Below are 24,390 nucleotides of genomic sequence, written 5' to 3' on the forward strand. Positions count from 1 at the left end.
CCTTCGGGGGATGCTGACCAGGAGGGCCCTGCGAAGTCTGGAAGTGGACTGGGGCCTGGGAAGGTGCTATGTCTTGTTCCTGGGGTTGGGAGATGCCTCTGGGATTGGACACAGGACAGAGGTGATGAGGTGGTGCCGTCAGTGGGTGGGAGTGAAGGCAGGAGGCTGCCAGGGAGAGAGGCACCAAGGGGCTGGACACCATCTCAGCCAAAAGAAGAGGCCAGACTTCAAGCTCCGGAGCCTCCGTCTCTTTCTTCAGATGTATTTCCTGCACTCGCTCTGTCTCTGTTGAACAGTGTTTGCTCTTGTAATGGGTGAGCCTGCCCTCTCTACCTTTATGTACAGTCAGTAGACCAGACTTACACTGTCTCAGTTTGGGCATCTCATTCTACCCCAGTTCCTCAATTCTGACACACACTGTGCCACACTTTAACATCTCTCTCCAGGATCCGGGTGTGGTTTTGGACTGAGTATGTGTCCTAGTTGGCAGGCAGTGTTCTACTCTCTCCCAAGTGCCTGAAGGGGCAGCTAGCCCTCCAGCCAGCGCGTCTCACTGTGGCCGGAGGGTGAGCTTGCTTTCTGGCCGTGAGGCAGCCTGCGCTACTTTCTATTTTGTGACCTGCGTTGTGTTCTGTGCTTCCCGTTCTGCGTTTGGGTTTTCCTCGCGGTAATGTGGAAGATACACGGCCCGGTTCTCCAAGTGGGTAGCAGCACAGGCTCTCAGCAGCAGGGACAGTGGTACCATATGGGGAGTGGATGCTGAGGACAGGGAGACCGCAGGCCAGCAGCTTCCCCAGGGTGCCAGGGCCTCCAAGGCCATCCTCAGTTTGCTGGAAGGAGTCACAGGACTCGGAAAAGCTCTGGGACTCGGTGACACCATTTATTACCAATACAATGTATATATAAAATCAGCAAAGGGCAAGGTGTATGGGGCAAGCTGCCAGGTGTCCCCTCCCAGTGGAATCTCACAAAAAGCGCTGAATCCTCCCAGCCCTGATGTGGGAAGACTGCAAAGTGCTGCTGTGCAGGGAAGCTCACCTGAGCTTGTTTCCAGGTGCTACTGGGACTCGGTCCTGCAGGCATGGAGCCCCACATAACTGACCTTAGCTACACAGACTCCAGCTCCCAGGCCCAAGAGGCCAAGCTGATACAGCCCAAGGCCTCAGGACAAAAGCACTCTTCTCAGGAGGTCACCAGGGATGGTGGTGTGGCTGGCAAGTGGAGAGAACAGCATATGCAAAGGCCCAGTGGCATGTGGCGGTGCTGTGAGCCTGGAGCCTGGGTGAGGGCCCAAGGCGGCCAGCAGGCTGAGACGGGCGGCCAGGTCAGCGTGGCGCTTCTGTCCTCCACCTCGGGCCCACCGAGGAGCCCACAAAGCCCCCCGACCTGCATAGCCAGCTGCTCGGCCACCTCTTGGTTGGCAGACCAGGAAAGCGGTGGGTTTCTATACCCACAAGGCACAAAACGTCTCCCTTGTCAGTAAGAGGCATTCATCAGACCTGGGAGAGATGACGATACCAACACGACGGACAGAAGAGGGAGCCCAGCTTCAGACACTCTCACAAGTGGACGGCTGACCTAAGCCAGGGCAACCCTGCAGAGCTTGAGGAAGGAGGGGCCTTTCCATAAAAGGGGTATCCACATGGAGACATATGATCTCGACCTCCTGCCGTAACATGAAGGTCTAGTGTGAAAGGCAAAGCAAGGAAGGTAGTTACGTGCCAACGCAGGTGACCACCTTCAAGATCTTGAGGCACAAAAGAGTTTTCCCCGACAAGCTAAACACTACGCAGAACGGGAACACAGGACACAACGCAGTGTCATCGTCAGACATCGTAAACACAGCAGACAGGCTCGCTACAAAGAGGGGGAAGATGTGCCCAGCGACCAGCATCCGGAATAAACAGGAATTTCCACCAGCCTATGAGAAAAGGCACGACCTACGGCGTAATACGGACAGCCGCGCAGAGGAGCAGCCTCTAGCCTCACGTGGCCGCACGGAGGCACTCCACAAAGGACGCTTAACAGATAGGGGAGACGGGGAAGAAAGCAGTGTGCTTATAGACACGTTCAGAAAGAAGCAGTAGCAAACTACGTGGTTACGGCTGGGCTTTCTATAAGGGAAGGCAACGACGTGATTATCGCTGTGATGGGACATCTCATCTTCTGCCCCTGGGCTGGGTTTACACAAACAGCTCCCCTGGTTCTCAGGCCTTCAGACGTGGACTGAATCGAACCGCAGGCTCTCCTGGGCCCCCAGCCCACAGACAGCTGAGCGTGGGCCTTCTCAGACACCACAATCCGGTGAGCCAACCCCTCGTAATAAAGCTCCTTTTATATGTAACCTGACTGCATGCTATGTGGCGGGCGTGATTCTTTTTTTGTTTTTTTGAAGTTTTTTTGGGACCATTTTTAAAGTGTTTATTGAATTTGTTACAATATTGCTTCTGTTTTATGTTTTGGTTTTTTGGCCACGAGCCATGTGGGATCTTAGCTCCTCGACCAGGGAATCGAACCTACACCCCCTGCATTGAAAGGGGAAGTCTTAACCACTGGACCACCAGGGAAGCCTCGGGAGTGATTCATTCTCTGGGCCAACTGGGCTGTCGCTCGTGGGACCCGCCGGTGTCCTACAAGGGCATCTACCACACACCGCGGGGACCCCGCACCAGCAGCCTCCCTGCGGGGATACCACCTTTCGCGTCTCTCCCTAACCAGTGGAATTTTGGGGTGGCCGGGTGGAAGGCTAAGCTGGGTCTTCGCTGCTGAACGTGGGCTTTCCCTAGTTGTGGCGCTCAGGCTTCGTTGCTCTGCGGCACGTGGGATCTTCCCGGACCACGGCTTGAACCCGTGTCCCCTGCATTGGCAGGCAGGTTCTTAACCACTGTGCCACCACGGAAGTCCCCATAGTGAGATCTTTTTATAACGTCCATGCTATGATACCTGCGCTGATCGGGCTGACTAAATAACTCACAGCCGAAGCACCCTCTCAGCCGGGGTATCCTTGACCATAAAGTGGGAACAGTGCTACCACCACCCAGGGAGATGGGATGAGGGTGAGACAGACTGTTGAGTGAGATGTACCCGCACTGGCCTGCTTCCAAGGGCACCCTCGAGGGCTCTTAGGTGCAATTCACTCCTGTTGTTGCTGACCGTGGCCCCTCCCAGCGACACTGCTGACGAAGACACAGGCCCACGGCGACAGCCAAGACAGGATGCCGATATCAGAGACAACAGCAGCCCTTGTGGGGGACGTTCCCTGCACGTCAATCTTCTTTTAACCCCACAAACATATGTTGAGGTGGACATGCTCACCCGTCCCATTTCACAGTGAAGGAAGCCAATTCCCGGGAGGCGAGCGGTCTAGGCATTGCCCTGCTGCCCAGCCTGTGAGTGGCCAGCTCTCAATCCACACGGCAAGCTCTGGGATCCACAGACCCAGGTTCGCGTCCAGCACACGCCCCCCTGCGCAGCTCTCCAGGCATCCCAGCCCTGGCTCTCTGTTGCCTGAGGGTGTCTCTTTGGCCTACATCCCAGATGCTAGCCTCTTCTGTCAAGTGGAAATGCAGTGACACAGCCTCACCAGTCAGGACCCCTTGAATTTGGCGCAGGATTGCAGCATTCCTCATCGGGGGGATGGCCACAGCTTAACCCCCCTCGCAGCATGGTACACGCAAGAGAAGTGGACATCGGCTCAGGCTGGCACAGGCGACAGGCAGCTCGGCACAGGAGCCCAGGGAAGCCTGGAGAGCAGGCCCAGCAGGTCTTAAGGGATGGTCACAAGACATGGCCGGAGCATCTGCTCACAGTGGGGTGGCCAGCGCCAGTCTCTACCACTTCATCCATATACTCCAAGCTCCCTTCGGGCTGGTTTCTGGTCCCAGAGGGTACCAGGGCCTTAAGGTAACGGGGCAGCAGACTGGGCCTCAAGGTGCATCAGCCCAGCCTCTGCTGCTATGCGCCAGCTGTCTAACAATATTGGACCTACTGTGTGCTCCAGGAGGAAGCAGACCTGGGCCAGAGCAGAGGTAGCCAGCCTGGGGCTCTGCTGCCGTGAGCACACAGCTCCCACTCCCTTGTTAGCCCGGGCTCTCCTGGAGGGAACAGGTGTGTGCACGCACCTGACAACCTAGTGTGTGCAGGGAGGTGGGCTGGACCACAGTGGGCCTGGATCGAGTCCAGCTGTGTGCACCAGTGCCAAGAAAGGGCTGTGGTTCCATGGGGGACACACAGGGCTTGCTTGGCCCCAAAAGGCAGAGAAACAGTCAGTGGCAACAGGAACAGCCACATCCTGGAAGATAAGCACAGGCACGGCCCGCCACGCCTGGTCTGCTGTGCTCAGGATGCACACAGCACTGGCCGCCACCACGGAGGAGAAGATTCTCACACGAACCCACCCTAAAACGCCCAGGGACCCGTGGGGCCACGATACTGCCTCGGGGACGTCACCCAGCCAAAACTGCTCCTGCTAGCATCACCCTGCCTGCTGCTCCCACAATGCCCCCGAAGACACTGCGTACTCCATGCTCCAGAAGTCTCTGCATCTGCTCCCCACAGAAAAACTTGCCCCAGGGCCTTTGCACATGCACTCCGCCAGACACACTCCTCCCCCCAGTCACACCCTTCCTGCCTCAGTCGAACGCCCTCTGGCCCTTGTCAGATGGCCCATCACGGCACGTCCCCCCACATCCTCCAGACCACGTCCACATGCGCTGGCCCGGCCCAGCCCCAGCCCCATCAGAGGCCACACATGGCCCACAGATAGAATCATCTCTCTACCTGGAGTGGCTGCGGGGCTGCTGGCTCCTCCCACACCCCTGGCCTTGCCCAGACAGGGCCACTCCTCGAGGGGGGGACTCTGAAGTAAGGTGTCTGGAGGGCACGGGGCCCTGTTCTCCCTGCTTGCTCCCCACCCACGCAGACATCTGTGTACACAGCCAAGTTTATTGTCCCTCTGCTGTGGGGTCAGGGTCACCTGCACTGTGCACCTGGGGAGAAGGCCAGGCTGGGATCCCTGACAGCCCCGTGCAGGTCCGAGCTGTGGTGACAGAACAAGCATCGGGGGTGACCAGCGCCTTCAGGTGCCCCGCGGGCCGCCCTGGCCGTCAGAGCCTCCAGGCTCCCTCACACACCGCCCGGTATATGTCTGGCGTCATGGGCCGGAAGGCGCGGGCCTGGTTGTCCAGCACGAACAGGGGGTCGGCGACCATGCCCACGTCGAAGCCCTCGCGCACCAACCGGGACTTCACCAGTTTGAACGTGCTCGTGGTCTCCAAGGCGTCCTGCAGGGGCAGCGGCTGTCACTGACGGTGACGGCCCCGCCAAGACCGCCCACCCACCTGCGCCAGCCACGCTGAGCTCACCTGGACACGAATGAAATGAGGGGCAGCGTAGGCAGGCAGCCAGGTGTGCACGTACTGGTACAGCCTCTGCCCGTCGAAGGCCTGACCAGGGGCCAGCCGCACGGCGGCCATGCCCACCTTGCCCTCACACCCTGTGGAGCACACGCATGCAGCCCGTGGCTGGCCCTCCTCCCTGGGCCTCAGCAGCCCCCGCCCGCCAACAAAGCTCCCGCACCTCCCACACGCAGCTGGAGGGTTAGAGTAAGGTGACCCCTCCGTACCTGGCACTGCTACGCCATAGACGTTCACCTCCTGCAGGAAGTCCACGAGAGACAGCACGCCCTCCACCTCCCGCGTGGACACGTTCTCACCCTTCCACCTGCGGGGTCGGAGGGGTGGCTGGGACCCGGGCCCCCCGGGAAAGGAGGCCCCGCCCCTGGCCAAGCCCCGCCTCCTGGCCCCCAGGCCCCGTCCCCTCCGAAGCCACCAGCCCCGCCCCCGGAAAGGAGAGGCCCTGCATCCAATCAGCCAGGCTCCGCCCCCCGGAATCCACAAGCCCCGCCCCTGGATAGGAGAGGCCCCGCCTCCCATCCACCAAGTCCAGACACCCCCCCCCCCCCGCTCCACTCCGCGGGCCGAAATCCACAAGTCCCGCCTGAGAAACCCCACGGGACCGGAAGGTGTCCCCGAGGCGGTCGCGGAAGTAGAGGAAGCCTTCTTCGTCCATGGCCAGCACGTCCCCGGTGTTGTAGTAAACGTCGTTCGGGCGCCGCACGTTCTGCACCAGCTTCCGCTCTGTGTGCTCCCGGGGCCCGCGGTAGCCCAGGAAGGGCTGGTGCCGCAGCACCTGGGTGAGCAGGAGCCCTGCCTGCCCTGCGGGGGCGGAGCGCGGGCCCGGCTTCAGCGGCGGACGAGCGCGTCAGGAGCCCGCCAGGCCGCGGCCAGGACCCTGCCGGGGAGGCGACGGAGAGAGCCCCAGAAACCGATCCAGAGACCCAGAGACAGAGACAGAAAATGAGAGGCAGGAGAGAGAAGGCAGCGTCAGGGAGTCCGCTCCAGGTAGAAGGAGGCTCGCAAGGATGGACAAGGGAGAGAGACACATGGTGGTGCCAAAGGGAGACTCTGCCCGACCTTGCAAGGCCCCAGGTGAGAAGACCTAGGAGAAGGTTCAGGACAAGAGATGGACGCCTGGGAGGATGTGACTTAAAAAGAAAGCTCAAGAGAACAGCTCACATGGACACCCTGAGAGCCAGCAGAGCCGCAGGCTGAGGCAGAGGAGCTGAGCAGAGCTGACGCACGGGGAGGGACAGGGCCCCGGGCCCGGGACTCAGGGTCCGGGTGAGGACTGCAGACACCACCGCTGGGCATCCGCCTCAAGGCTTCGGGGGGCTTGTTCCGGCCACGGGGCAGACGGAGGGTCTGCACCCTTCGCACACCCAGGGAAGGCTCCCCAGCCCCCAGACCTGGCTCCACAGGGATGCAGAGGCCCCTGCTGTCCCTCACGGGCTCCTCTGTCTCCACGCTGTACCGCACAAGCTCAAAGGGGGACAGCACCTGGGTGGAGGGTGGGGAGGTGTCGGCAGGTGTCCCGTGGGCTCAGCCTCCGTCGGGGCCACGGTCACGTCCAACACACTCACTCGAAGGAACCAGCTTATCTTGCCCTGGGCCCCACAGCGCCCTGGGTAGTTGACAAAGCCAGCGTTGCCTTCCGTGGAGCCATAGACTTCCCAGATGCGAATGGGGCCGAAGCGCTGCTGGAAGGTCTCCCACACTTCCGCCCGGAGTCCACTGCCAATCGCCAGACGGACGTTATGTGTCTGATCCTCCGGCCGCTGCAGGGATGTCCCAAGAAGCATGAGGAGGAGGTGCCCTTGGGTGTGCGCAGGAACCCTTCCCTGGGGGGCTGTCTTGGGTCCTTACCTAAGGAGCTACCCGGGAAGTGATGGGGGCCTGTACCTAGAGGATCTACCTGAGTTCTTACTTGAGTTACCTGGAGTCTGTACCTAGAGAGTTACTTGCAGGGGTTACCTGCAGAGGTTACCTGGGAGCCTTACCTGGAGGGATACGTAGGGGTGACTGGAGGCCTCATCTGGGGACTTATATAAGGGTAGTTACCTGAAGCTTCTGCCTGGGGAGGGGGTTAACTGGAGGCCTTACCAGGAGGGGTTACTTGGAAGCCTTTACCTGAAGGTAACCTGGGGAGTGACTTGAAGCTTCATCTTGGGGAGTTATCTGGGGGCCTTACTTGGGGTAGTCACCAGGAGACGTTATTTGGAGGGATACCTGGGGACCTTGCTTAGAGACCGTTCCCTGGGGTCCACACACCATTGATCCATAAGGGTGAGGCTAGCTCACATCTAGAGTCCACCGGAGCCACACCCTGCTCTAGGCACTTTACAGGTTTAATTCTCACAATACCCCCTTGAGGTTTTATTCCTGTTTTCCAAAAGAGGACACTGAGGCTGAGAGAGGTGACGTCACCTGCTCAAGATAGCACAGCTGATCATCAAAGGAGCCAAGACTGGAACCCTTATGTGGACTCACTGTCCGTGCCTCTTGCCTGGGGTGTTTTATTGATACCTGCGTGACCTTGCTTGAGTTCTGGACTGAATCTACCTGAGACATTTACCTGGGATGACTTCACCTTGGGGCCCTAATCTTAGCACCTCACCTGGGGGGTGTTGCACAGGTACCGCAGGACCTCGCCGACGTACTGGATCACAGTCACACCGTGCTGCCGACAGTCGTCCCAGAAGCAGGAGGCAGAGAACTTGGGGGCTAGGACACAGGTCACTCCTGGGAGGGTGGAGAGGAAAGGTGTTCAGGTCATGCTTCCAGGCCACTGTGAGACGCTGCTTTGATCACCTGTCTGCGGCCCCTGAAGCCCAAGATGACATCAGACTCATCTCTGTGTTGCTGGCCCAGCCAGAACTTCCCATGAGAAGAGCACAGCCAAACCTGAGTTTGAATCTTGTCTCCAGAATGTGTGGAAAGCTCGGTGCCTGCTACAATGGGAGCACTTTAAATAAGGGCTGTGAGTAGGAATCACTCTTGATTGTGATAGATGTCTTCGGAATGTCTAGCTGAGCAAATGGGTGGGTGGATGACTGGGTAGGAGGATGGAAAGGTGGGTGGAAGGATGGATGGATATATGGGTGTTCTGAAGGAGGGACGCATGGATTAATACATGTTAGAGGCCACTACACTCACTCCAGGAAAGTGCTGCCTCCTTTCCTGATCCCCTCCTCTGCAGCTGGCTCTGCGGATGGCACTCTCCCCACCTCAACCCTAATCCTCAGCAAGACCCCGCCAGCTAAATATCATCATCCCTGCACCCAGAGAGACGATGGCTCATGTGCTTGGTGAGGTAGCAAGTGTATGTCTTCTTCGAGGCTGTATCTTGACAGAAGTGAAATGGAATGCCCTCTCTGTGAAAATGGATGCTGGCTCCTTGAAAATGACAGCTTTGTAAGCAAACCCTAGTGAAATGCCTGGATTCTGGAAAGGTCTTCAAGAGCTGCTAAAACCAGGGGAGAGATTGATAAGGATTTTTCCAATAAAAGCTTCCCAATTCTTCTTCTTTTTTTAAGATTTATTATTTATTTACTTATTTACTTATTTTTGGCTGCGTTGGGTCTTCATTGCTGCTCTCGGGCTTCCTCTAGTTTTGGCAAGCGGGGGCCACCCCCTGTTGTGGTGCTTCTCCCGTCGTGGAGCACGGGCTCCAGGTGCATAGGCTTCAGTAGTTGCGGCACATGGGCTCAGTATTTGTGGCTCGCAGGCTCTAGAGCACAGGCTCAGTAGTCGTGGCATACAGACCTAATTGCTCTGCAGCACGTGGGATCTTCCTGGCCCAAACCCATGTCCCCTGCATTGGAAAGCGGACTTTCAACCACCGTGCCACCAGGAAAGTTCCCCCCAATTCTTCTTGGCCTAAAGTAGGACCCCAGCTTTGAGCAGCCTCTAATATGACAAGTTAGGAAGCATAATGAACCCCACAAGGGTTCTTGCCAAGAATAATTGAACTGAATCCAAAAACATCTCTAGAGGGAACATCTAGTCTAATAAATAGGAAGTGTGGGAGGGAGAGGAGCAGAGACCAAAGAAGCAAGTACAATGAGAACAGTTTAAAACAGTTTAACTATAGAAAGATAGACGATTGGGGACATTTCAACAGGAAGTGTGCATCACATAGTATGAAAGAGTTACTGTTAATTTTTTCAGGTGTGATGATCACTCTGGTTACAGTTTTATAAGTCCTTACATGTTAGAGGTACATACTGCAATATTTACAAACAGAAAGATCGTGTCTAGATGTGCTCCAAAATAATACAGAAAGAAGGAAGGAGTACATATGAAATAAAATTGGCACCATATTAACAATTGTGGGACTTCCCTGGTGGCACAGTCTTTAAGAATCCGCCGGCCCACGCAGGGCACTTGGGCTCCATTCCTGGTCTGGGAAGATCCCACACGCCTCGGAGCAACGAGGCCCGTGCACCACAACTACTGAGGCTACACTCTAGAGCCTGCGAGCCACAACTGCTGAGCCTGCCTGGCACAATTACTGAAGCCCTCATGCCTAGAGCCCATGCCCCACCACAAGAGAAGCCAGCGCACTGAGAAGCCCACGTACCGTAATGAAGTGTAGTCCCGACTTTCTGCAACCAGAAAAGGCCCACGTGCAGCAATGAAGGCTCAATACAGCCAACAAATAGATCAATACATAAATAAATTTACTCAAAAAATTGTTGTGTCTGGGTGAGGATGTGGGAGGCATCATCAAACGATCTGCTCTGCTTTTGTGTATGTTTGAAATGGTCCACGATTTTAAATGTTTTACATAAAACATGAGTGTAAAAAGACAAGTGGGGGAAGGGGAGGCAATAAGCAAAACAGAGCAGCAGCATGCGGATGGTGGCGGAAGCTGGGTGGCGAGCACGCGACAACTCGTGTAGAAAAGTGTAGACGTTTTTATATTTCAATATTTTCCATGTTAAAATTTCAGAGAAAAAAAGACCCGAGCTGTCTGTTGACTGAATTCACGGTCAGGTGTCTAGGGAGACAGCGCCGTGGGATGTTTGGTGAGAGTTCCCCCACTGGCTCCGCGTGGGACAATGACCGATGAGTGACCGACACTCATAGCCTCTCCTGGCACCTCCTGACCACAGCGCAGCCATTAAGGACTATCTGGGTGTCCAGCCCTCTGTCCAGGTAGCCCTGGGGCTCGCTGTCCTTGTCAAAGGTAAGAACCTGGGGTGCTGGGTAACCTGTGGGGCCTTGTCACCCTGACATCCCGTCTGGCAGTCCTGCGGATTGAGGAGGGGGGTTCCTCAAAGAAGGGCTTACCAAGCTCCAGGCAGCTGAGGACCCCAAGGACAAGCCCCATCGTGTGGTACAGAGGCAAGACTGTGTAGACCACGTCGTCCGCTGTGACCCCACACAGGGTCAGCATCCCACTTATCTGCAGCACCCGCTCATACGTGAGGATGGCTGGCTTCGGCAGCCCTGGGGATGAGGGGATGGAAAGAGGGGGTGGGTGCACGGATGGCGCGAGGGGGACCCGCACCCAGGAGTGGGTCTCCAGGGTCAGGTCTGTAGAGTCAGGGGTTTGAGGCTCTCGAAAGGTGGTCAAGTGTGGGACCTGTTGGTGACTCTGGGGAGGGCAAGCTGGATGGGGGCTCAGAGGCTGAACTCCAAAGTTCAGGGTTTCTGTGGCTGTTTACTGGGCAGAGGCAGGGTTCTGGTGCTGACCGTTCAGATAACACTGCGGGTCAGAGTTCCAGCCAGGTGGCACAGTCAAAGGGCAGGGTGGGTTGCGCAGCTCAAGTCTGAGGCCCAGGTCAGGCTTGGGGTCAAGTCACCTGGAGCGTTCAGAGGGTGAGGGCTGGGGCTGGGGTTGCTGGGCACCCTCACCGGTGGTCCCCGAGGTGTAGATGAACAGAGCTGGGCTTCGCAGCTTGATCTCAGCACGCAGGTCAGCGGGCACGGGGTCTGAGGGGGCAGCATCGAGGGCAGCCCCCAGAGCCCCCACGCCCGGCGTGGGGGAGGAGCGGCTGAGGTAGAAGCAGTGGACGTTCTCTGCCTGCAGCTTGGGAAGGACCTCCTCCAGGTTCTCCCGCAGGTCTGTGGGGTTGGGTCAGAGGAGGAATTTAGGGGAGGCCCACCTTTGTGGTGGGGGGGAACCAAGATGTGGGAGAGGAGCCCACTGCCAGCCATGGAGGAAGCAGCCAGAAGAGAAGAGCATCTGCCTTATCGCTGAAGAACCCCGTCATTAGTATTTGGGGGCAAAACACATTGGAAAATAGCCATGGTGAAGAGAAAACGAAACAAAACTCTGGGGCCCTCAGAATTACTTTCCAGCAACTAAGTTTTGGCCCTAACGGCCAGGGGCGGGTGGGGTGCACGGGGCTCCTGCCCAGGCCCCACCAGGACCCTCTGAACAGCAGTCCTCCCCTCCGCCTCCCGCCCCCTCCAACCTCCGCGGGCCTCCGAGGTCCTCACCTGGGTCCACCACCAGCACCCGAGCCCCAGAGCTCAGCACCGAGTGCACCAGGGGCGCCCCGCGGCCGTGCGGATTGATCCAGGCCACCGGGCAGCCCAGCTTGGCCAGCCCCAGCCACAAGCCCAGGGCCGGGATGGTCTGCGAGGGCAGCACCAGGAGGGCGGTGGGCTCCCGAGTGCGGAGGCCCGAGGCGCCGCCCAGCTCGGCCTTCATGACCCACGCTGCCCGGCAGGCCCTGGCGTCCAGCTCCCCGAAGGTGACCGACCGGCTCCCGGGCCCCGTCCACACCAAGATCGCGCGCCCTGGCTGCGCGCGCACCCGCCGCTCGAAGGAGTCTATGAAGGTGTCGGGCGGCCGGCGGCTCAAGCGCACCCAGATGTTCAGGCCCAGGCGGAGGGCCCTGAAGGTGTAGGCCAGGTCAGCAGGCAGCCATCGCAGCCCTGGGGGCGGCTGCGCGGGCAGAAGAGCCAGCGTGAGGGCCGCGGCCGCCAGACTCAGCCAGTGAGGCATCCAGGGGCCCAGCCAGGGCCAAGACAGCGCGGCCAGGCCCAGCAGCGCCCCGCAGGCGCGGCCTCCCAGGAGCCAGCACAGGGCCAGGGCCGCTGCTGCCGGCCACGTGGGCTGCCCCAGGCCTCGCAGCAGCAACAGCAACAACAGCAAGAAGGCCAGTCGCCCCCAGATGCCCATGTCACCTGCTCCTCTCTCGGGGAAATGTCCAGCAGTGCCCACCTCTGCGGGGGCTGAAGACTCGTCAAGCCCCACCCCCTGGCGGGGACCCAGGCACTGTGGACTGTGGGGCGGCTCCAGGACCACGCGTCCAGCCCTTCTTAACCCTGTCTGTCTGTTTCGTTCTGCCTGGTCCTCTGCCTCTGTCCCAGCCGCGGTGCGCCAGGCACTTGGGAAACAGGCAGAAATCCATCTCTGAGGAAACGGAACTTCCAGCCGCACCAAATGCAAATTCAGCAGGATAGCAAGGCAGCTCTGGCGGCGAGCACTGCCTACCCATCTGCAAACCCCACCAGGAAGCTCTCCTGGGGCACCTCCTTAATCTGAACCTGCGAGATGGGGCCTGGCCGGGATGAGCCCCCAGACTCTCACCAGGTACACAGCAGGTGCTCAGTAAGCCCTTGACCGCCACAGTGCCTGAACTCAAACCCAGCTGGGACCCCCCGACCCGTGTGCCCCACGCTGACTCTGCCGTACCCCTGGCGTCCACAGGCACCACGCCCGGGGTTCGGGAGGCTGAGCTCTGGCAGTCTACGCACGGCTGGACCCAGAAGGCCTCAGCCCTCTCCTCCAGGAGGTGGTTGTGGGGGCCCGTGCAGAGAAACGTTGCCACGGGCCTAGGATCACGACACGTCGGGCCCCTGGAGCACCCTACAGGCCACATCCCCTCACCGGCTCCAAATACTCTGCACACAGTGCCCAGGCCATGTGCCAAGCATGTGACGGAGGCAGGCGAAGAGGAGCCTCGGACTCGCAGAGGCTGGCCATCTTCAGCCCCCAGTGGGCAGCCCATGGGTCCCCACAGCCACGTCCTCCCCCGCCCCCTCCCCAGCACGACCCGGCCCGCCTGACCTCGCCTGCCAGGACAGCTGTCCTGGGGCTCCGACCCCCCCAGGGGCAGCCTCGTCCCCAAAACCCCTGGCCCCCTGCAAGTGACCTGCTCAACCATCATGTCCACCGGGACAGGGGAGGGGAAGTCTGAAGGCCGGAGAGTCTGGCTGGAAGCTCTGGGGGGAGGGGCCTGGAAACCTGCACCTTGGGCAGCAGCCGCTGGGACTGTGGCTGCAAACTTCCCACGTGAGGCCACCCTCTCCAACACTCCCCTCAGATGGGGCTGGCCTGCACCCCTCCCCACAGGGCCGAGGGCTCTAGGAGAGTCAAGTGCCAGTTATATGTGCACCCCACTCCCACCCACAGAGGCACAAGCTGGCAAAGCGGATCATCCTGTCGCAGCCCAGGGAGCAGCGGGGGCGCTGCCCACGGACAGGGGCACTGAGCCCCAACACCCACAGACGGTCTGTGAGGGCGAGGATCGCACGGGCCCCGGAGCTCACGCTTCCGGGTTTGGGCCCCTGGCCCACAGTCCTTTATTACAGAGCAGGGGTCTCAAGACCAGGCCTCAGCCCACGATGGGGCCACCTGCGAAGCCGTAGGCGCCAGATGAGGGAGGGGTAGCTCGGGTCCGGGAGCCAGGGACCTCGCCCGGCCTGACACGGGGGACAAAGGGCAGACCCGACCCCACTCACGGGAGGGGAGGGGTGTGAACCGGCTTCGGAGCCATGAATCCGAGGTCAGGCGCCACGGTTGAGCCCTAGTTCAGGCTGCAGATGATCCAGTTCTCGGAGGTGGTCGGGTGCCTGCCCATCCCCAGCCAGCCACCACCTGGAGGGCCGAGTACTAGGAGGAGAGGAATAAGGCGGCCTGGGCTGGAGGAAAGGGTGGAAGCAGGAGGAGGGCCTGCTCGCAGGAGAAGGCGTGGGCTGGTGGGGGGAACGTGGTCAAGCGGCCGCGGCAGGGGTGACCTCCGCGGTGGGCGGCGGGCAGCGACGGGGCGCGACCAGGCCCCAGGCCCGGATCAGGGCGCGGGGTGCGCGGCCAGGTGGCGCTCCAGCAGCGCGCGGTGAGAGAAGACCTTGCCGCAGGCGGGGCAGGGCGCGCGTTCGGGCCGGTGGGTACGCATGTGCACGTTGAGCGAGCTCTTCTGCGTGAAGCGCTTGGCGCAGACGGTGCACTGGAAGGCGCGCACGCCCGTGTGCGTGACCATGTGCTTGAGCAGGTAGTCGCGCAGCGAGAAGGATCGCCAGCACACGGCGCACTGGTGGGGCTTCTCCCCTGCGGGTGACAGGGCGGGCAGCGCACGCAGGTCAGCTGGGAGAGGGCCCTGGGGCGCCTCTGCCGGGCAGGGACTCCCCCCCGCCCCCCAACCCGGACCAGCCATCAACCTGGAATCCCCCCGCCCCGCAGGGACGCTCCTCTCCCAGACCCTTAGGGTCATACCTGGATATCACTGACTGTCAGTGACCCACAACTCCAACACGTAGCCTCCTGGCAGGGAACCCCGCAGATCTAGGACATCGTTGCCCACCAAGGCTGACCACTCAGGTCTAGCCCGACTTCCAGGGACCTTCCCGCCCCCAAAACGCACAGGGCCTGGCCACCCCTCGCCCATCTCTGCCACGCCCATAGAGCGTTCTGGACTCTGGTCGCTGGCCACCATTCTGGGGACAGTCTGGCAAGGCCCAGCACCCTTCCACTGGGAAAGACCCAGGCATACCTGCCCCCTCCCTGCTGGCCACTATAACATCCCCGGGGTGACAGAGGAGGCTGCCCCCCTCACCCTGAGTCAGAGAGGGGAAGACAGGCTGTGTTGATTCCTAGCGTCATCAAGTATTACCAAAAAGCCTCTCTCCAGTGCTCAAGGGGCTGAGACCCACCCCGGCTCACCCGAGTGGATGAACATGTGCTTGGTGTAGTTTTTCCGAGAGCTGAACGTCTTGTGGCAGTGACTGCACTCGTAGGCGGGAGGCTCGGCGCCCGGCGCGCGCGCAGGGGTGGTCGACGGGGCTGCCGTGGGAGCGGCCGGTGGGGCCGGGGCCTCCCCGGGAGGCGCGCTGGGAGCTGCGTCGGGCTGGAGCGCTGGGTAGAAGGCCGGCGGGGGCGCGGGGGCCGGCCCGGAGGGGGCGGGAGGGGGTTGGGGGGGCGGCCCGGGAGCGCCCAGATGAAAGGGGAAAAGCGAGACGGGCGGCGCGGGGGTCTTCACGCCAGGTGGGCGGGGTCCGGACAGGACACAGTCGGACGGGGCAGGGGTCTCGGCAGGACCGCCTTCAGGGGCGGTTTGGTCTCCGTCTTGCCAAGCGGAGACGTAGCTGTCGGGGAACACGTCCTCGGCCGCCGACGTCCCTCGGAGGAAGTCCCTCCCGGCGCCGCCGTAATCGGAGAGGCCGGCGGGCGCGGGCGGCTCCTCTCGCGCGCTGTCAGCCGCGGCCGGGAGGAAGCCGCCCGCGCAGTCAGGGAAGGACGGGGGCGCCTGGCTGTCACCCGGGCCGCCGCCTTCGCCATCCTCGCCGTCGGTCTCGTCGTCGGTCTCGTCGTCGTCGTCGTCACCGCCGTCGTCTGGGGCCGCGGTTAGGGCAGGGTCGGCATCCGACCCCTCCGCCTTGGGAAGCGCAGGGGGCGCGGGCAGCTGCAGGCGGGCGGGCTGGCGCTGCTTGCGTGTATGCGCGACACCGGGGTGGCCCGGGGGCCGCGCGGCCAGCAAGTGGCGCAGGCGGTGGCGCAGCTGCGCGGGCGCGAGCGGCGGGGGCACGGGCGTGGGCAGGGGCGCCGGCGCGGGGGTGCCTGGGGCAGGGGCGCGGGCGCGGGCGATGATCTGCGTGCACTCGTCGATGACCGTCTGGATGCGCAGCACCGAGGCGGCCGTGAGCACCTGCAGCGCTTCACCCTGCGCCACGACTAGCGAGCCGCTGTAGAGGAACTCGACGAGCTGACGCACTGTCTGCGCGGGCACCACAGGCGGCACACGGATCTCAGAGTGGCCGAGCAGCAACTTGTCCTGGAAGAAGGGCGAGCCGGCGGCCAGCACGCAGCGGTGTGCGCGCAGTGAAGCCTCACGGATGCGTACAGTCACATCACAGAAGTGCCCACCCAGCCGCTGCCCGTTGAGGGTTTCAAGCAGGGATCGGGAGAAGTTCTGCAGGTGAATGTGGTGCACCGCCTCCGCGGCCGCCATCTGCACGGGACGAGGGGATGTGGGCAGAGAGGAAGTCAGCCAGGGACCCCACTCTGCCCTGGCGTTCCCATCCCTTCAGCGGGACAGGGCCCAAGGGTGAACCACACCCCCCGGCTTCAGGAACCTCAACCCTCTCCAATGCCCTGCCCCCTCGAAGTCCTGGTTCCCAACACACACAACACACCAGGACTCCCTGCCCCCACTGCAGGACTTCTGCAGCCCCCTCTACCTCTGCAGCCTCTAGCACACCGCAGGGAGAGGGTTGGGGATACCAAGTTTGTTGCCCTCCCGGTCATGCTCACTGCCAGGGTGGGGAGGTGGTCCAGGGCTTGCTTCCCCTATTTTGGCCCACCTACCCACCCTTCCCCTATCTCGGATATCCATAGCCTTCCCTACATCTTCCTCCGACAGGACACCCCTGTGGAGAAGAGGGCAGGGACCCCTAGCTAGAACAGGGTGCCGTGTCTCCCCCACTCCTCACCCTGCTGTCTGTGACTCCCACCACTAGCGACTTCTTGTTGATCCTCCCTTAACACAGCCCCCAACCTTGGAGCATCCAAATCCCTGTGCAGATCCAGGTTATGTTAACTAGTGTATACAGAGGTCTGGCATGAATTGCCTCTGGGGCTAAGCGATTTGGGTGTGCATAGTCACAGAGTTGAGAGTAGGTTGGGCATTAGCCTAGCAGGTGCCCTACCGGAGGAAAATACATGGTCTCTGGCCAACTCCCGCACAGCTAGGGAGAGATGCCTCCTGCAGCCTGGTGCTTCCTGGAATCTTGATTGGGCCTGTGGGGCACAAGGTGTGGCTGAGGCATAGAGAGGGGGTTTGTGGACTGCGCAGGGGTGTGTGATTGGTTGGGCGCAGGTGGAGCAGAAGAGGCCTCAAGATCAGCACGGCTGAGCAATATGGATGCTTCTTGTCAAACTGTGGCCTCGAAATCCCAGGAACGGGAAACGGGAAGGGGTATCACCCCCCAGGGAATTCTGGGAATCTGAGAAGCTCAGCTACTTCACCATCAAGTAGGCACCATGCTTGCTTAGCCTATAGAACAGGGATGAGATACCTGGCTTGCCACACACACCTCCAGTCTGGGGAGAAGCGTCAGTTGGGACACGGGACCCAGGACACACCCTGAGACCCGCCCACGCTGCTCCAGCCTGGCTCAGGTGAGGCCTCTCTTAACCCTCGGGGTCTCAGATTCACCCCCTCTGGCTCCCGACACCCAAACAGCCTTTCCTTTGCTGGCCCATTCATGGTCCATATCTGAGCCGTCAGACGGCTCTGCCCACCTCCACTGCCCCAGTGACCTCCTCGCGTCCCCCACCCCCCGGCCTATTCCCCACGCGACAGCCAGAGGGAGCCTGTTCACACCTCACAGATCGGGACCCTCCTCGGCTCGGAGTTCTCCGCGGCAATTCCTTAAACAGGCCAAGGCTGCACGTGCCGTTACCTCTGCCTCAAGCACCCTCCACCCTCTTTATTCACCCAGCACGGAAAAGACGTCAAAGCCGTGCCCGGCCGATGGGGGCAGAAACCTGCGCCTCAATCCGTAGGGGCCGAACCCCTCCTCTTCCGATCCGCCTCCGCCCTGCTCTCCAGCGGCCTCCGATTACCGTGCAGGTGCAGCAGAGCCTCTGGGCGCCTCGGAACAAAGGCCCACCTTGAGACGCTGCACTCGGACATCCTCGCCACCGCGCCTGGGCGCACGCCTCGCACTTTGCTCCGAGCACCCTCTCCCGTCCTCTGCGCCACTGCTCGGGCCTCACCCTGAGCCCAGCACCCCCGTCTCCGATCTGCGCGGGCTGCACCCGCCCCGGCTGCGGCCGACTAGGTTTCCCGCCTCCGCGCTCTCGCCCGCGACGTGCCCCCGTCCTGCAGCGCCCCCTCACGTCTGCGGCGCGCGCGCCAAGCCTGGCGCCGGCGCCCTTCGCCCGGCACGCCCCGGCCTCCCCGCCGGCCCTGCGGCAGGGGGATGCCCGCCTGACCCCACCTCCGGCTCCTCCTCAGGCACCAGGCCCGGCGGTGGCCGCCTCCAGCTCACCACCTCCAAGGCCGCACTTCCGGGCCGCAACGCCGGCGGAACCAAAGTCCGCAGCCACAGCGGCGCGGCGAAGCCCTAGGTCAGAGCACGCTTCCGGCGTTTCCATGGAGACTCTTCGCCGCCGCCGCCAAGTCGCACTTCCGGCCAAAATCGCGGGGCCTGGGGCAACCAGGCAGCGCCGCCTTAGAGACGGGGCGGGGGCGGGGGCGGAACGTGCGCTGTCAATCTGCGGGCCACGCCTCCTCTGCGCTGCGGGGAGGGAGGTGAATGCGGGTGAGGGTGGGAGGGCGGTCGGCTCGGAAGCCCGGGGCAGGTCCCGGCGGGTTGAAGGCCCACTGCACCCCCGGCCTTCCACCCGTACGGATGGAAGCAGCAGCATAGCTCGCCCCGTGTGTCGGATTCCTGCCCCGAGTGGGGCCTGGGGGCTGCGAGTGGGCTGTGGGAGCGGACATCACAGGGTGGGACCTGACCCTGTGTCCCAGGGAGAAGGTGGAGGCCGCCAGAGTGGAGGCTCCTGCCCCAGGCCCACCTGCCCCAGGGCGAGTGGTGAGCAAGTAAATGTTCACTGAGTGCTTTCGTCAGGCCACACTCGGCCGGTGCTCAGAAGAGAAAGGGGGTGGGGGAGGTGAGCTGGGTCTGCCTGGAGGGTGGTACGCAGCCAGACTGCAAAGACCGGAAGGCACTTTAGGGGACAGAGTCTGTGGGGAGAGTTGTCAGGGCAGAGGAACAGCCTTGATCTGCAAGGGCCTCGAGACGGGGCTGGCTGTCCGGGGCACCCGTGAACCAGGCCCACTAGATGGTGAGGCTGCAGCAGTGGGCTGCCTGGGCCTTATCCCTACTCATGGGGGCTGAAGGAGGGGGGGGGGTGCCTAGACCTCAGTGGACCCCATGCCTTTTGCAGCAGATGTGGAGTCCAGAGTGGAGGGGCTGACTTCTCAGCTGCCAGTATTAGGACAAGGTCAGAGTGCCTGCCTCCTGCCTCAGGCAGCTGGTGAGCGGCTGTGTTGTAGATGTGTTCAAGGCGGGGGAAGGGAGCATTGCGTGGCCCGTGCCCCGAGGAGCCTCATTAAAATCCCAGTCTCATGGCCTCAGTGCCCTTGTTCAGAATCAGTCCTCTGCGATGGCCTGCCCAGCTCACTGGGTCGCTTCCATCCAACTTCCTCTCCCCAGTTCCTATCACGGCTCATTCCTCTCTGGCTTCACAGGCCCCTTGCTGTGCCCACCTCGACCTGACCTGCGGGGCCAGTACTTCATCTGTGTCCTTTACCTTGACAGACAGCTGTTGCCACTGCAACCCAAACAGGAGTGTAGGTAGCAAAGCTGCCCTGGCCTGGGCCTGATTCCATAGGATTCTGGGGCGTTAAGGAGGTGGTCCTGGATTGTTTGGATGGGCCCAAGGAAATCGTAAGTGTTCTTAAAGGTAGAAACAGATTTGAAGTAGGAGAAGGACTCCAGGGTTTTGAAGGTGGAGGGGCGGTGTGAGGAGGAATACAGGGGTGTGGTGGGGTCTAGAATCTGAGAAGAGCCCTGGGAGACAGGCAGCAAGAAAATAGGGACCTCAGTCCTACAACTGCATGGAACTGGGTTCTGCTAGCAACCTGACCGAGCTGGGAAGTGGACTCTTGCCCAGCACTTCCACATAAGAGCCCAGCCCTGCTTACAACTTGGTGGCAGCCTTTGTGAGACCCAAGCACTCTGCCAGGGCTTCTGACATACAGAGCAGTGAGCTAACAAGTGATGTTGTGAGCCACTGGGTTTGTGGTCATGTGTTAAGTCGCAGCCAGAGACTCAGGGCCTCCATACAGTGTCTGATAGACACCACTGTTTTTCCATCTGATGAGTACCTTCCCATTGCCTCTCTTTTGCCGAATGCTTTCTTTCCTTCTTTTAATGTTTATTTATATGGTCGCGCTGAGCCTTAGTTGCAGCTTGTCATCACCTTAGCTGTTGCATGCGAACTCTTAGTTGCGGCATGTGGGATCTAGTTCCCTGACCAGGGATCGAACCTGGGTCCCCTGCACTGGGAGCGTGGAGTCTTAACCACTGCACCACCAGGGAAGTCCCCCCCAAATGCTTTATTTCTGCCTTACCAGCATTTATCGCCACCTTGGTGGTCTCATTCCCCCGTCCCACAAGCAGAGGGACTCGGGGGTGGAAGGGGGAACCAAACGCCCAGACACATGCCTGGAACAACATCAGGGCAGGTGGAAAGGCATGTGTGTGGGCTCTGAGCAGGGAGGGTGGCCCTCGCTTGGGTGATGGAGGTGAGAGCTGCTGTGGAGCAGTGTGGGGGAGAGGGAGGACGCATGGGGAGCACAGTAGACCTAGTGGGGCAGCACACACAAGAGGCCCAGAAGGCAGCAGTGGTGGCTCAGACCTCAGCAGGAAAGGCGAGGCGGGGGCAGAGTCAGGGTAGGAAGGGGAGGACATGGGTGGCTTCAGGAAAGTGCTCAGCAGATGAGGGTGAGATGGAGGACCTGGCCCTGAAGGAGTGTGGGAGGCAGGAGGGAAAACCCAAACCCCGACCCCTCTCAGGCAGCAAAGGAGGTAGGAGCTGCGGCCTCCAGCGACACAAGCCTTGAGAAAATATCTATTTTGCTTTTCTCTCCAAAGACTTGTCCAGTGATTGTGGGGGCATCTCGAGGAATAAATAGTGTGGCTGAGAACACAGGTTTAAGATGCCGGGGGCGGGCTGATGTCGTCTGCAAATATGGAAAACTCCAGACTCAGTCTGAGAGTCTCGGAGGCCGTGGGAGATGAGAATGTGACACTGGCTGACCATCAAGGGAAGAACCCATAATCTCGAGACAATCACAGACACGTGAAAGGAGCAGAAGAAATTGAATTCCCTCGTGACTGGGCCTCCTGAGCTGGCCGAGGCAGCACCCTCAACCCCAAACACACACACACAGTTTTTGTTTTGTTTATTTAATATTTATGTATTTTTTGTCTGTGCCTCATGGCTTGTGGGATTCTAGTTCCCCTGGCTCCAGGCCCTGGTGGAGCCCGAGGAGGCAGTAGGAGCAATGGGTGGGACCGCTCAAAGTGCCTTCAGACTTTGCAGAAAAGAAACATCCCGAGACTTCGCTGGTGGTCCAGTGGTTAAGACTGGTTAAGACTACTTGCTTCCAATGCAGGGGGCCTGGGTTCAATCCGTGGTCGGGGAATTAGATCCCACATACCACAACTAAAAAAAAAAAAACGACCCCACATGCCACAACTAACAGCTCGCATGCCTCAGTGACGATCCTGCGTGCCACAACTAAGACCTGGTGCAGCCAAATAAATAAATAAATATTAAAAAAAAAAAAAAGATAGAAAAGAAACATCCAGATAGACATCAAAGACTGCCATTGAGGGGGCAGAGGTGGGGGGAGGAATAATTGCAACTTTAATTTGCTTTTATATTTATTTTTAATTTATTCATTTATTTATTGGCTGTGTTGGGTCTTGGTTGCTGTTCACGGCTTTCTCTAGTTGCGGCGAGCAGGGGTTCTCTTCATTGTGGTGCAAGGGCTTCTCATTGCAGAGGCTTCTCTTGTTGCTGCGGAGCTCTAGGTGCGTGGGCTTCGGTAGTTGTGCCTTGTGGGCTCAGTAGTTGTGGCTCACATTCTCAGTAGTTGTGGCGCATGTGGAATCTTCCCAGACCAGGGATTGAGACCCGTGTCCCCTGCATTGGCAGGCTGATTCTTAACTGCTGCGCCTGCCACCAGGGAAGTCCCTGCTTTTATATTTAAAAAGACGAAGAACCTCCTACTGGCCCTATGGCCTGAGGAAACCACATGGGGAGGAGAAGACCTAAACTGAAATAATAATCTTTGTGTGTGTGTGTGTGTGTGTGTGTGTGTGTGTGTGTGTGTGTGTTACATAAAGTAACCCATTTATTATAGTCTAGCAACATATCAAATGATGGTGCTTCTACTGTCCTTCAATTCCTTCAGTCTTCTGATGGCAGACTTTACTGTGACAGCAGGAGTGGTGTTGTAGGTCCAGGCACCACCAGCTACCGTTTTCATGCAGGAGGCACGGTGCCAAATGCCCACAGCTCGTCTCTTCATCTTGGTTTTGCTACGGAAGGAGCAAGTGTACTCGGTGTGCTGGCTGATTTCAATTCTCTTCACCATTTTCCTGAGGGAGGCACCATAATGGGTCCCGTATGTACCCACGATTCTGACCTCCTTGATGCATTTAGCCATGTTGCCGGAACCTAGGTCCGAGCCAGAGAGCTGAAATAATAATCTTAACAACACAACTACCATTGTCCTTTCTCCAGGGTCCCTGCACCTGGGTCACATACCGGGCCCTTGGATTAATTTTCAAAAGTTACAAAACCCAAGAAACACAGAAAACAGTAGAGCGCACACTGGAGCACTCACGTTCTCAAATTAGCAAATATTCTTGTTTTGTCCTTTTTTCTTTTTTTGTCCTTTTTTCAGTACACTAAAAAAGTTTTTGTTGTTTTTAAAGTAAAACTTGTAGGTGAAGGGGAAAGTCCCTGGAGGTGGCACGACGAGGCAGTCCAGCCCTTTTGGCCTCTTGTTCCATCTGGTTTAATGCGTCCCCTGAGGCCAGATTGAAATGTTTCTTTTAATCAATGTTCCTCAATTCCTTCCCCTCCCTTCCATATCTCCTGGTGCCCTGGGGCTGGGAGTTCCTGGCACCCAGGCACAGGGGCCCAGTACCTTTCCTATGTCTGAACAGACACTCTGATACAGTTCTCCCATCGCAAGTGCATATATGATCCAATCATTTTTAGTAACTTTACCATTTTGTGTAACACTTTGCATCCTCCTGTTTTAGGACATTTCTATCATCCCCAGTGAGATCCCTCTGGCCATCCACTGTGAGTCTCTGTTCCCACCCCTGCCCCAGGCCACTGCAAACCTAATGTCACTGTAGATTTGCCTGTGCCAGACATTTCATAGCAGTGAAACCGCACAATATGAGGTCTCCATCACTTTGCCTCAGGATGCTGTGAATTTTGTCTGGTTGGATTGTTCCTTGTTTTCCATTCAGGAGCTGTGCCCTTGGCTTCAGATCTGAACAGCACTTCCCTGCCGGGGTGGGTGACTAACGCGGAACCCTCCCAGGCCTGCTCTTCCAGGCTGTCTTTCTGCTGGGTCTGTGGTAGCTGAGGCCCACCCAGTCCTGGTCCCCTCCACTCTGACCTCTTTGTGTTTAAGATACTGATGAACTCTTCTTATTTTCTTTTATTTTCGTTTATTTTTCTTGAATTATGGTTGATTTACAATGGTGTTAATTTACGCTGTTCAGCACAGTGATTCAATTATACGTATACATATACATCTTTTTCATATTCTTTTCTATTATGGTTTATCACAGGATATTGAATATAGTTCCCTGTGCTCTACAGTACGACCTTGTTGTTTCTCCATGCTATGTATAATAGTTTGCATCTGCTAACCCCAAACTCCCAGTCCTTCCCTCCCCCACCCTCTTCCCCCTTGGCAACCACAAGTCTGTTCTTTATGTCTGTGAGCTGTTTCTGTTTCTTAGGTAAGTTCATTTGTGTCATATTTTAGATTCCACATATAAATGATATCATATGGTACTTGTCTTTCTCTGTCTGGCTTACTTCACTTAGTATGATAATCTCTAGGCCTATCCATGTTGCTGCAAATGGCATTATTTTATTCTTTTTTATGGCTGAGTAATATTCCATTGCGTATATATACCACATCTTCTTTATCCATTCATCTGTTGATGGACATTTAGATTGTTTCCATGTCTTGGCTATTATAAA

At 59.0% G+C, this 24,390-nt stretch overlaps 3 protein-coding genes across 13 annotated transcripts; all 3 read right to left on the reverse strand.

Moving 5' to 3' along the window:
• Positions 1–866: 866 nt before the first annotated feature.
• Positions 867–12,543, reverse strand: SLC27A5 (solute carrier family 27 member 5). Its single transcript, XM_057719468.1, has 10 exons — positions 11,847–12,543; positions 11,259–11,468; positions 10,692–10,850; positions 8,014–8,138; positions 6,980–7,174; positions 6,806–6,896; positions 6,017–6,215; positions 5,624–5,721; positions 5,364–5,494; positions 867–5,282 (listed from the first exon to the last, which is right to left on the reverse strand). Exons 1-10 carry the CDS (start codon positions 12,532–12,534, stop codon positions 5,106–5,108), a joined length of 2,073 nt encoding a protein of 690 aa, XP_057575451.1. The 5' UTR covers positions 12,535–12,543; the 3' UTR covers positions 867–5,105.
• A 1,882-nt stretch (positions 12,544–14,425) lies between these two features.
• On the reverse strand, positions 14,426–18,663 carry ZBTB45 (zinc finger and BTB domain containing 45). Of its 11 annotated transcripts, none has more exons than XM_057719488.1 (4): positions 18,576–18,663; positions 17,280–17,370; positions 15,298–16,582; positions 14,426–14,685 (listed from the first exon to the last, which is right to left on the reverse strand). In XM_057719488.1, the coding sequence occupies exons 2-4, from the start codon at positions 17,292–17,294 to the stop codon at positions 14,429–14,431; spliced, it is 1,557 nt and encodes a 518-aa protein (XP_057575471.1). In that variant the 5' UTR covers positions 17,295–17,370; positions 18,576–18,663; the 3' UTR covers positions 14,426–14,428. The 11 variants fall into 11 exon arrangements, with proteins under 11 accessions (XP_057575471.1, XP_057575469.1, XP_057575468.1 ...); XM_057719486.1 differs by having other exon boundaries at positions 18,199–18,649; XM_057719485.1 differs by having other exon boundaries at positions 18,071–18,649.
• A 184-nt stretch (positions 18,664–18,847) lies between these two features.
• On the reverse strand, positions 18,848–22,822 carry LOC130843056 (60S ribosomal protein L37a-like). Its single transcript, XM_057719716.1, has 2 exons — positions 22,549–22,822; positions 18,848–19,062 (listed from the first exon to the last, which is right to left on the reverse strand). The coding sequence occupies exons 1-2, from the start codon at positions 22,820–22,822 to the stop codon at positions 18,848–18,850; spliced, it is 489 nt and encodes a 162-aa protein (XP_057575699.1).
• Between the last annotated feature and the right edge of the window lie 1,568 nt (positions 22,823–24,390).

The sequence above is a fragment of the Hippopotamus amphibius genome, unplaced genomic scaffold, assembly GCF_030028045.1.
Source record: "Hippopotamus amphibius kiboko isolate mHipAmp2 unplaced genomic scaffold, mHipAmp2.hap2 H_1, whole genome shotgun sequence".
NCBI classification, from domain to species: domain Eukaryota; kingdom Metazoa; phylum Chordata; class Mammalia; order Artiodactyla; family Hippopotamidae; genus Hippopotamus; species Hippopotamus amphibius.

Bases quoted from the DNA above. Each gene is read 5' to 3' on its own strand.
- LOC130843056 (XM_057719716.1), bottom strand. From the start codon at position 22,822: ATGGCTAAATGCATCAAGGAGGTCAGAATCGTGGGTACATACGGGACC. The intron at 19,063-22,548 runs GTAGAAGCACCA...CCGCTCCCACAG, and splicing joins ACTGAAGGAATTGAAGGACA to CCCACTCGCAGCCCCCAGGC.
- SLC27A5 (XM_057719468.1), bottom strand. From the start codon at position 12,534: ATGGGCATCTGGGGGCGACTGGCCTTCTTGCTGTTGTTGCTGTTGCTG. The intron at 11,469-11,846 runs GTGAGGACCTCG...CCAACCCCACAG, and splicing joins GGTGCTGGTGGTGGACCCAG to ACCTGCGGGAGAACCTGGAG. The intron at 7,175-8,013 runs GTGAGGTGCTAA...ACATCCCTGCAG, and splicing joins ACCTGTGCAACACCCCCCAG to CGGCCGGAGGATCAGACACA.
- ZBTB45 (XM_057719488.1), bottom strand. The intron at 14,686-15,297 runs GTGAGCCGGGGT...TGTCACCCGCAG, and splicing joins GCACATGTTCATCCACTCGG to GGGAGAAGCCCCACCAGTGC.